The 11,646-nt window shown below is 46.1% G+C and overlaps 1 protein-coding gene across 3 annotated transcripts in view; it reads left to right on the top strand.

Annotated features, from left to right (window-relative positions):
• The window catches only part of LOC113952041 (galactosylgalactosylxylosylprotein 3-beta-glucuronosyltransferase 1-like), a 29,411-nt gene extending 19,462 nt beyond the window's left edge, over positions 1-9,949 (top strand). Inside the window, exons 2-6 of one of the 3 annotated variants that reach the window (XM_027653719.1) lie at positions 280-428; positions 792-1,327; positions 2,678-2,974; positions 3,470-3,577; positions 6,627-9,949. In XM_027653719.1, coding sequence (XP_027509520.1) covers positions 317-428; positions 792-1,327; positions 2,678-2,974; positions 3,470-3,556 — 1,032 coding nt within the window. In that variant the 5' untranslated portion in view covers positions 280-316 and the 3' untranslated portion in view covers positions 3,557-3,577; positions 6,627-9,949. Of the gene's footprint in view, positions 1-279; positions 429-788; positions 1,328-2,677; positions 2,975-3,469; positions 3,578-6,626 lie in introns of all 3 variants that reach the window. The other 2 variants (XM_027653716.1, XM_027653718.1) reach the window with 2 other exon arrangements.
• Positions 9,950-11,646: the final 1,697 nt, after the last annotated feature.

Here is an 11,646-nt window from a genome sequence, read left to right on the forward strand (position 1 = left end):
CTTCAGAATCAGCAACAAGAACAACCCTAAGTTAAGGACAGTGGGTTCATCATGGGACAGTGGAAGTTCTTTATAGCAACATAAATAGCTAAAAGCTTTATTCAGTAGCACCAGAGTTGGTCAGGGCAGCTGGAACATGGTTAGGGCCCGCAATGTTAATGGGGCTCCTTGTAAACTTAGACAAACACTTTGCTGAATCAGGGCCAAACATTTATCATGTCTCCCTGCATTTGTGATGATTGATATTTTGGAGGCCTTACTCTTTTTCTTTTCTGAAAGGTAGAGAGATGCCTGGGCATTGGAAGCTCCCTGCAGCATGCTGAGGAGACGTAACCTTCTTACCACGCTCCTGATTGCCTTGCCATGGGCTCTTCTCCTAACCTTGTGGCACCAATACCCAACCACCCACTACCTCAGCCTGCTGAGAAGTAAGTGCAAGAGTTCTGCTGTCAGTATGCTGGTGGTTGTGATGATTGCTGGTTCAAATCCTGATAGGAGATGCTCTCTAGTGGGATGGGTTAAACAAAGATAAGGTTGCCTGAAGGCCCCCTAAGGGTTTGCCTACAGCAGGCACATAAACTGTTCTTAAGAGTGTGTTAAACATGTATCTTAGGCTGGCTTTGGGGAGAGGATGCTGTTGTGCTGAGCACTGACTTCAGACAGATGTGTCCCAGCCTCCTCCCTGGAGAGGAAGCAGCCCGGCAGTAGTTAGTCCTCTAACATCTTCTTATTCTTTTCTCCTTCTTTTTCTTCTTCTTCCTGTTCCTTCCTTCCTTCCTTCGCCCCAGAAGAGACAGATGAGAACGTGACCTCTAAATCTCTCCTCAATGGTACGTCTGCACTGAGAGAAGAAGGTTTCCCATCATGCACTCGGCAGCAGCAAAGCATAGGGGCTACCCCTAAAATCATCCAGAATTATGTGTACTCCAGGCCTCCCCCGTGGTCAGACACCCTGCCAACCATCTTTGTTATTACCCCCACCTACACCCGACCGGTGCAAAAAGCTGAGCTGACCCGTCTGGCCAACACCTTCCTACATGTACAGAACCTGCACTGGGTGGTGGTGGAGGATTCGCCACGGAGGACCAACCTGGTATCCAACCTGCTGGAGAAGGCTGGGCTCAACTTCACCCACCTCAATGTGGAGACGCCCAAGAGCCTGAAGCTGGGTATGTCTTGGATCCCATCCCACACGCCAAGAGGGACACTACAGAGGAACCTGGGGCTGCACTGGCTGAGGGACAGCTTCAGCAACACTGCACCACCAGAAGGGGTGGTGTATTTTGCTGATGATGATAATACCTACAGCCTGGAACTCTTTGAAGAGGTAAGAGACATAAAATTACATGGGGTAGAAAAGCAGGATATAGCTGCAGAGCCTCTTAAGTCCAGTTGCACTTGCAAAGACCTCTGAGGGAGATCTACCACATGGACTTTTATCATCAGCTGGGAGACGAGGGCTCTGGTATGCTGCCTGGAGCCCACCTCACCCACTCTGCACATAATGCCAGCTAGGTATAGGGTAGATGCAAACCTACAGTTATGCAAACCCAGGAACCACGCTTCAAAGGGCTTAAAGAGCAAAGAGCACATCTGCCATGGTACGGGCTGCAGATGTGAATAGTCACTCACACACCGTTGCACCAGCTAGAGTCCCTTTTTCAGGGGACCAGAGGATATATACCTCAGAATTTATACTTCACCACAGGGACAGCTGACCTGTGGTGCTTATTTAAATAAGCACCAAAGACATACTTCTGGCAAAGCATAAGTCTGCACTGTTGTAGGGGTGTGATGGGTAGGGGATGGCAGGAAAGTTGTCTGAATTTCTAGTCTGCCTTTACTCCTTGGCTGCCCTTCAGTACTTCAGTTGCAGCCACCACAACAGGGCTGTGCCTCTGGGATCACAGAAGCTTGCCCAGACTTCAGCTGGAAACCTGGCTTTTGTGAGATGCCAAGTCTATTGTAAACTTGCAAAAATCCGGTAAACTCCCTTGTCACCAATTAAAGCCAAACTGTACTAAGCCACTTGAAGTGCAGAATTATGTATCAGAACATATTTCCAGTTCTCAGAATTTTTTAGATCTCTGTTAAGCTCATCCTTTCTTACTTCTTTCCAGATCCTTTCTGACAATTTCAATAAAACCACACTCTTTCAGGCAGTAGCCATGGATGAAAAAACAAGGTGGGGATGGGGGGAGAAATTGTAATAGATGAGGACAAAGATGGATCAATCATGGGGGGAGATTACTTCCATGAGGATGAAACTGGAGTGAGTAGCGTTGATAATACAGAGCTAGAAGCCTGGTAGAATTTGCACGTGGCATTTACAAAAATGATAAAATTCTACCAAAAGAAAGGAAAAAAGTTCAAATGAGATCAGAAAACCGAAGGTTTTCATTCTTCTGAGGGACTGAACATGGGCACAGAGAAGCAGTGAAGCAGGTGTTCAGAGGATAATGCGCTAAAAAACAGTCTTGTGGCTTTGGAAGCTGTAGCTCTTCAAGCAGTAGCACTAGTGCTGCCTAGAGCGATGTGCTGCCTAGAGCAATGTGATTGAATGGGAAGTCAACAGGAGAGGACGGGTGCCAGTGAAAGCAGAGAATGGCACACTAATGGGTTGGGACAAACACTGTGGGGTTGAATTCTCACAGCACTGTTTCTCTCTGGCACACAGATGCGCTACACAAGGAGGGTGTCCGTCTGGCCGGTGGCTTTCGTTGGGGGGCTGCGATATGAATCCCCAAAAGTGAGCCCAGCAGGGAAGGTGGTGGGCTGGAAAACCGTCTTTGACCCTAATCGTCCCTTTGCTATTGACATGGCTGGATTTGCTATCAGCATCAAGCTGATTTTGGAGAAGCCTCACGCCAGTTTCAAGCTGGAGGGAGTTAAAGGAGGCTACCAGGAAACCAGTCTCCTGAAGGATTTAGTGACTATGGATGGGCTGGAGCCCAAAGCAGCCAACTGCACAAAGGTGAGTAGGACAAAAAACCTTGAAGATACAATCTCCTTGCTGTGTCCTGGCTGCTTTTACAGCCTCCTGCCCTGCTCCTCCACCTTCCACTGTACCTGCCCTGTGCTGGCACATGTTGGTGCCAAATGGTGCTGGGACAGATGGACAAAGCCTGCCAAATTCTTCACAGATGTGAAGCTCAGAGAGAGCTGAGAAGCGGTGTTATGCATTCTGTGCTAATAAAGAACCTCAGATGTACAATTTGTGCCCAGACTGTTTCTCCAAAATCCAGGAGGATTGGCAGAGATTTGAGTCTGGGGTTTTGATCCAGAATGATTCCTCCTCCTTGTCACTCTTTCATGCACCTGTGAAGCGTCTCCCAGGATCAACCCCTTTGAATCACATGCTTCAAACAGCTGTGAACCCCAGGTTTCTGAATATCCCACCCAATGGATGGGGTACTCTCATTGTTTCCATGGCATCCAGAACCCTCGAACTCCTTGTATTTCCTTCTAGGTGCTGGTCTGGCACACGAGAACTGAGAGGCCCACTCTGGTTAATGAAGGCAAGCGTGGATTTACAGACCCCAGAGTAGAAGTGTAAGCAAAGAGCCAGCTCCAGGGTGTGAGTACCTTTGTCTTTATTGTTTTTAACAGGGCAAAAAATGTGTACACATCTCCTTATTTATGCTATTTCCTCAAAACCTGCATATATGACTGTCCCAGTAATTAACCATGCAACCCTTTGCACAAGAAGTTTCTTACTCATTCAAGACTCCTTGCAGATCATGTGGAAGCTTTGCCAGCTTACAGACAGAGAGAAAAGTGGCAGCAGAGTCCTTCAGCTTTACTCAGTGTTAAAGACAAGACAAATTCCTTGCTCCACTCTTTCTACCAGCTCCGAACTCTTTTTAGTGTGAGAGTTGTCTTACAGTGTATGGAAGGAAACCACACTCCTGCAGCAACCTTTTGTCCCAGCAGCCCTGCCACCTCTGCAGTGCTTCATGCATCCACCTTCAGTTTTTATCCTGCGTGAACAGCTGTGGTGTGGGTGCAGCAGGGAAAGGCTGATGGAATACTTAGACCACCACAGAACAGGAACTGGCAAAGAACAACCTACACAGACTCTCAGTTTGAGGGGTTTGGTACCAACGTTATGAGAGCTAGGAATACATCTGCTGCTGAGGAGAAATAGTGAAGGCGCTAGGAAGTGCCTTTCCAGCTCGCAGAGCCAGGATCAGCAGAAGGATGGGGGATTATGGCAACCAACAGTGGTGAGGGCAGGAATGTATCAGAGATCATTGATATGTTCTTAGGAAGAGCTTGATGAAGAACAGGCTTCAGAGGAGCTATGACCTCCTCTGCCAGATGCCACGCCCTCTCATCCCCATGTCTGCCCCTGACAGATTCCTATCCCAAAAGATTCAAAAGAATAAATGTATCCCATCTTGGGAGTACCTGGCTCTTTTTGAAATGATTCATATCTGTGTCAGGATACAGGATGCTGAATGATTTAGTCCTACTTAGGAAGATATTCTAGGGCTGCTTTCAGTTCTGACCCCAATATACACCTCAGCTCAGCTCTACCAGTGGAAATAAAACTGGCAGCTTTTATACAGACAGGCACAAGTATTTCAACTTCTGCACTGATCTCCTGTGTGCATCACGAGTAGCTGCATACAGTATTTCCACATTGTCTCATCATCTCTGAGTGACAGCTGTGCAAAGAGTGCAAAGCAATCCCAGTGCCTGTACACCCAGCAGCAGATGGAAGGGACACACGTCAGTTGCTTAAACACAGACACCTGGTGCCACCATAGGAACCCTGGGGTAGCCTACCTGGCCCTCCTGTAGGGCACAAACTCTGTACTGTATCTGCCAACCTTTTATTAATATCTCAGATATCTTAGCAACCCATAAATGATGCAAGACACCTGCGCTTAGGCAGCAGCTCTGCTTTTCACCACTGCTTTTGTGAGATCCACTAGCAGCAACAGGCTCATTTTGCATACTCTCCCATTCTGAGTCTGCAGTAGGCTGAAGGTAAGATTGCCCAAACTCAGCTTACAAGCACTCAGAATCCAATTAACTGGTCTAGAATTACCACTTGCCTTGTAAAGGATGAGCAGGTTTATAAAATCTCAGATAGATTAGACCCTCCTTGCCTAATTGCCAGAGGAGGAGCTGACTGTTCCACTACAGATCCAGGGTGCAGATGCGATGTTTCCATAAATGTGCCATTTATGTATCAGCACTTTTGTCCTCAGCATCTCTCCCAGGCCAAACACTCAGCCATCCTCCATGAGAAATGCCACACAGAAGCTATGGATTCTCATAGGAATGGCTCCCCACAAGTCATTTGTTGTGGGAAAGGAAAGCAAACAGTCTGAGAGATAAAGACGCTGCCAGATGTTCACCAGCAGGACTTGCATCCTTATCTAAGCCATCCTCTCCAATGCTTTCAAGCAGATTGTTGACTGGGTCATCCCTGTAGATTTTGAAGGAGTTTTTCAATTGCACTAGCAGTGAATTTGACCACAATACCTTCTGCACCACTGTCTGCCATGTGGGGCAGCTACTCTGACCTGCGAAGTGGGCAGGAGGCATCCACTCCAGGAGACACCTGCAAGGTAAATTGCTTGACTGGGTAGTCAAGCAAAATTGTTAGATTCCCTCTCTTAAAGTTTTAAATTGAGATCTTTGCTGATGGCTATGGTGTTTTGAAGGTCCTTACTATCAAGGCAGTTAAACTTCAGAACTTTGACAGACATGATCTAGATAAGCCAGGGCTGAGGGAAAAACAAATTGCTTCCCTGGGGATATTCTGTTCTTAGACACAATAGGGAGAATGTTTCCGTCTTTCCTTCCCGGCAATTAGTCCTTGTTGAGGATCAGATTGAGCCAGTTAAATCCCAGACCTCCCAGAGCCTTCTTTCCCTTCAAAGCCTGCAGATGTTAACTAGGTAGACATTGCTTGATGCAGGATTTGGCAATCTCTCATAATCTCTAGTTGGGCCACTTGTACGGCTGTTTGCCACAGAGTAACCAAAAGCTATCACAGCATAGATCCCTGCCGACTCTACTGAAACACCTTCGAAACACAGGCTTTGGCTTCTGGGAAGATAGAAATTAATTTCACTTCCTTTTTTTCTTTGTTAAAGTCCTGAAAAGTATCACTCAAGGCTGGTATTATAAAAACTACCTAGTCTTATTGCTAACATTCATTTACAGGCATCTGAGAGAGAAGAGTGTGCTTAGGTTAACACAGGCTCCTGGTGCCTTGTGAAATTCAGAAACAGAGAAAGTTCATCTGCATTTCAGAGCTCCCAGACAGACTGAACAGGGATCCTCAGATCTCATCCTCCTGCTCTTTCTTTAAAAAAATTATCAAAGAAGTTAAAATAATGATTTTTAAGGGCAGACAAAAAAAAAATCCATCAAAAACTTTATCTAATCCGTAAATAAAATCTTCTGGCTAGGACTCTGTAGTGCAAATAGAATGAGCAGCTCTTCAGCCATATCCCAGCCCAAAGCTGTGCACAGTGTGGCTGAGGAACCTATTTGCTGATGCCTGCCAGGTGTTTGCCTCAGCCATGGGGTAGCCCTGTTATACTGTATGTTGTATTAACACCTCTATCTCCTTCTTTACCTCACCTTGTGTTTTTTTTTGACAGAGGCAGCTGGCTGTGATCATTTCTGAAGTTTGTCAGCAACCAGAGCAGCTGTGCACCCTGCCTGTTCTGCCCAGCGCTCTGCTCCACTGCTGGAGGATGATAAACACCCCCAAATGTCACCATTCTGATCAGCTCCAACTGCCCAAAAAGGTGGTAATAAGCAGGGACAGAGATTATGTGATGCCCTGCGATCCTCCCCACCCTGGAGAGGAGTGCTTCCCTTCCCCCATGGGTCCTGTACTTCTAACCATTCGTTAAAATTTATTAGATATGATCTTCATTCTCAGCTGTGCCAGCATAGGGGCTGACATCTGGGATGGGTGCAGGTGCCTCCAAAGGTCTCTCTTGCCATGTAAAACCTGAGCTTCTGTGGTTCAAGGGCAGGAGTTGTCACTAAAGCACAAATGTGGACCTGTTGGCCTGAGGCTGGTATGCTCCCAGACCAGCTTTAAAGCAAAGCTAGCCTGAGAGACTCCCCCTCTGAGGGATGAATTCAGATACTTACATGGATCAACCTTCAGTGTTGGAGAGGAAGCTGTGATGAAGCCCCTCATTTGGGGTTTGGGAGTTCAGAAGTGATCTGGTGCCTACCTGTCAACTGGGATCTTGAACTGTTCCCACTTAAGGTTGTTTTGGAAAATGCCGTCCCAGATCCCCAGGCACAGAGCCCTCTGGATAAAGTTCCTCTCCTGCTTGGGGAGACCTGGCAGGTACTGTACCTCAAAGGCCATGCCTCCATGTCTTGCTGCAGGGACCAGAAAGCAAGGGCAAAGATGGATGGACTTGAACATGTTCAAGGCCTGGAAGCCTGCTGCAGCACCATCAGGGGCTCCAGTAGTCTCAAATCTTGTACACGGACTTCCTTCCTAGACCTCCAGAGAGGAAGACAACTCTCTGAAGTGGAGGCGGGTGAGAAGTGCTCAGAGAAGAGGAACCTTCAGCCTGCACTCATCTGCTGTGAGAACATCAAGGAATGGGGCGACATCACTGGAAAACCTATCTTGAGCACATACATGACAATTGAAATAGCAAATGTGACAAGGTTTTCCAATTGAACTTTGAAAGGAGTATGTGGTGCTGTGAAGAAAGAGGAGTCAGTGTCATGTGGAAGGGTTTCCCTTTCCCTCAATAGAACAGGAAGACAGCCAGGTGGAAGGCAGCCCACAAAGCAGGAGGTGCAAATGAGGACCGAAGGAAGGATGCACTGGATTAAAAGCACAAGTGTTGGTACCATGTGTGTGCGTGGGGAGTGGCGTTGCTGTGACTTTTCCAGGAAGATTCCTTGAATGACCCAGAAACCCCTTTGAGCATATCTTGAAAACCTTCTTCACTCAGGCCGTGAGAAACAAGGCTTTAGGCATTCAAAATACATCAAGGATTTCACAGCTGGGGGAAAGTTATAAGCAACTGAATCATCCCTCACCCAAGAAATTCTGGGCTAGCAGAAAACTTATTTATTTGTTGATTTATTTATACTAGAATTCTTCTCTGCCTATTCCTTGTTTAGTTTTGATTTTTAGCTTAGATCACCTGACATATTCACAAAGAAAGAATATTACCCACTTGCCTCAAAACAGTAGAGCTTGGTGTTCACCGATGAATGTCATATGTTTTGTGCTCCCTGGGGTTTCTTTAAAATGGTGTCTTAAACTGGCAAAATAATCAGAAGCACAGCAAGGAGGGGAGTACAGTGAAGGAAATTATAGTTCCTTTATGCAAGAGACGTGGGTGGCATCAAGTTTCTGGCTCCCCAGCAATCACTGTGAGGTAAAAACATGAGCAAAGGAGTGCCTCACTCAGCAGATAGTCCCCATGGGATTTTGGGAAGCCTCCATGAAGGGGGCTCTTTGAAGAGTATCTGAGAGAGGGAGTTGGTCCATATTCCCTCAGTGGAGAATGAGCCGTCATGCATCCCGCTAGGAGGGGGCTAAGCTACAGGAGGGGGCAAAGGGGATGAGATGCCTCCCTTCAGAGAGGGAGACAGGAGAAATCAAAGAATAGGCAAAAATTAGAGAAATGGGGACTGTGTTCAGTGAGGCTTAGGCCAGGGTCTGTATGGATGAAGACACCCAGCAGTATGAGGCCACCCTCTCAGCTGTCTCAGTATGAAGAAATACTGAATGGGCTGAAAAAACAGTGTCTGGTCCCTAGGAAGGTCCTTACAGAGCAAGGATCTGTCATACTATCACTGGATAGCATGAAGGAAGCCCAGCAACCACAAAATGCTTTTCACTCCGCATTTCTCAGAGCTTTCTGTCCTGTCCTCTTCAGAAGGTAACAGGGCTTACACTTCAGTGGGCTTTGCCAACCCATTCTGCCACCAGGGTTCAAAGCTTCTACCCAGTATTAAACCAAGATTAGGTCCCCTTCTTTGTGATTTCAATGAATGAGCGAGAGTGAGGGAATAAAGCAGTTGATTTATGATCCTCCATTTTCTCCTCTGAGATGGGCAGGGTTTCTGTCCGTATGAACAGGAGGAGGAATGGTAATTAGTTCTCAGGCCTTTAATCTCACACAGGCACTACAATAGGCTTTTGACACTGACAGTGAGAGTCTATACCAAGGATCTCTTCTCTTTGCAACACATACCACCACACACATGTTTTTAGTGAGTTTTTGTTTCTACACCCCCAGAAGAAAGCAAAATTACTATTCCTGTATGTACTACACTGTCAGTTCAGTGTCGGTCAGATTCAGCTCTCAAGACCAGCCCTACCATCTCCATTCTTGCCCTGGCCTGGCCCTGGGGAGCAGACTTTCTGTGAATCAAGAAGTTCTGTCACTAAATTGTGCAGAACCAAGACCTTGTATGGACAGTGTGAATGTACGCAGCTGATATTTCAGGCTAGCAGACATTTAGACCTGTTCAGCACAAATGCTCTTCCCTGTAGAGCAGCCTAAGGACAGCAAGGACTGCTGCTGGCCAAGGTGTATCAGCTAAGGGTAGGTGAATAACAGGCACCACAAGCTAAGATGCCTGTTTGTTAGCAGAGATGGGTGGGAGAGCCCAGGAGAGAGGCAGCTGTCAAGAGTTACAGGCTTCAGGGCAAGTGAACGCAGTAAGGAGGGAAGCTGCAGATCAAGCCTGAAGTATTTAAACAAGAGAAGGCATCCCAGTGCCTGGTTTTTACTAGCATATTAGTACCTGATATTCATGTTCTCTGAGATTCATCCAATTCACCAACCAATGTATATTACTAACCTTTCCTGTTGCAGAAAATACTAGTGATGAAAGAAAGAGAATGTCAAGAAAGCACTTTTTAAATGGTTATTTATTTATATTGAATGGTACTAGAGCATTATTAAATACAATGTGAATAGTATGATATTGCACCGTTGTCTTGTCTGCAGCATACGTGCTTACTCCTTTTCCAGGAAAACACAGCGGACTCTGCAATGGAGAATGTATCCATTTTAGTTATTTCATTTCAAGGCTCCTCATTTCAGTCTTCATCTGACCAAAATGTTACAAGAGAAAATCAAGCAAAAACATTTCAGGTCCCTGAGACTGATGCCTGCATTATGGAGATACAGAAGAAAGGAGACAGGAGAATGTAACCTGAAATCTATAGTCTTATGGCATCTCTAGCTGTCATTTTGGACATGGTGACAATCCCTACTGAGATTGTTCTGCAAAGGTGCTGACCATGACTCAGAAGTGAGTGAGCAGTGGTCAAAATGTTGGGCAGGCTGTCAGTTCTCCATCATAAAGGAGAGGGGAAGACAAGCTCTCTCAGTGAAACATCTATTTGACAGGAAGTCACTGTTGACTAATCCAGAATCCTGAAAGAAGCTAGCAGATCCAGGTCCTGTTTCTAATGCTCTCACTGGTTTGCTTGGGCTTTGGGCCAAGGTAAATGACATCAGTTATCTGGGTTTTTTAACACCATCAGGGCAGGGCACTCACCTCCCAGAAAAGTGGAAGAAGTTTTAAGACTTTTCTGAGGAAGCCTTGCTGAAAATTTAGCACAAGCCAAATTTGTATCTGTGTAATAAAAAAAATCACATTCACAAAGATGCTGCTTAAAGTACAATGTGAAGTTTACAACCCAAGATCCTGCAAAAAGCTGAGAAAGAACTTCTGTGGCCAAAGAACCTGAAACATCTACTCCATTAGAAAACAGTCACTCCCAAAAAAGAGGGGTAGCTCTGATTGGCTATAGTGGCTGAAAGTTTCTGCAATGCTTGTACAACAACTAATTCTACCTTCCTCTTCCTTTTGTGGAAACCCTGGGGACTGGGAGGGCGGTGGATATGGCACATTGACCAACACCATAGGAGCATCTGCTCTGGCATTGCTCTGTTACACCAACTGTTCCTCCCCTCGTCGGGCCCTGAATTTTCAAGGCAAAGCTCCCCAAAGTCACTTTGCTGCGGGGATCTAATGCAGGCCCCAGGAGACAGGGCATGGAAGAGAGGTGGAGAGAAAAAGAGCAAGCAAGAATGAATCTTATTAAATGGCAAAGTACTTCTCTCAGTCTCTCATCACATTTGGGGCTGATTGGAGGTAAAACTGCACTCGGAGGGAGGGAAAGCCCCCTCCCCTGGGACAATTCAGAGGCTCTCGCACAAACTTAATTTCAAGCTCTGTTGAAGATGGTGTTTGTCTTTTTTTTTGTATGCATTCAATTTAATTTCTCAGGCAGACATGTGAAAATGAGAAAGGCAGACTTTTGACTGTGAAGACAGCCCAGTGCCTGTTTCTCACAGATCCAGTCTCACATTGTTTCCCTCCATCGCTGCCCTCAGTAAATCGCTATGCAGAGGTTGCTAAAATGCCCATCACCTCCCTTCCACGCTTCGGTGGAGACCATTTCATTATTTTTTTTTTGCATTTAAGCAATATAATTCACTTTTAATTCAAAACACACCCTAGCTTTCCATAGCTCTGTTTAAAACAGAAGCATTGTGACCTTGGAAAGGCTCAGACCTGCTGGCACCATGAAGTTCTGATCTGTACTTTGCTCTCCAGACCTGACTTGTTCACTCTCTTGTGAGAAAACAGGTCTTGGTGGATTTA

This window comes from Corapipo altera, unplaced genomic scaffold (assembly GCF_003945725.1).
Source record: "Corapipo altera isolate COAL_440 unplaced genomic scaffold, ASM394572v1 61, whole genome shotgun sequence".
Lineage (NCBI taxonomy): Eukaryota > Metazoa > Chordata > Aves > Passeriformes > Pipridae > Corapipo > Corapipo altera.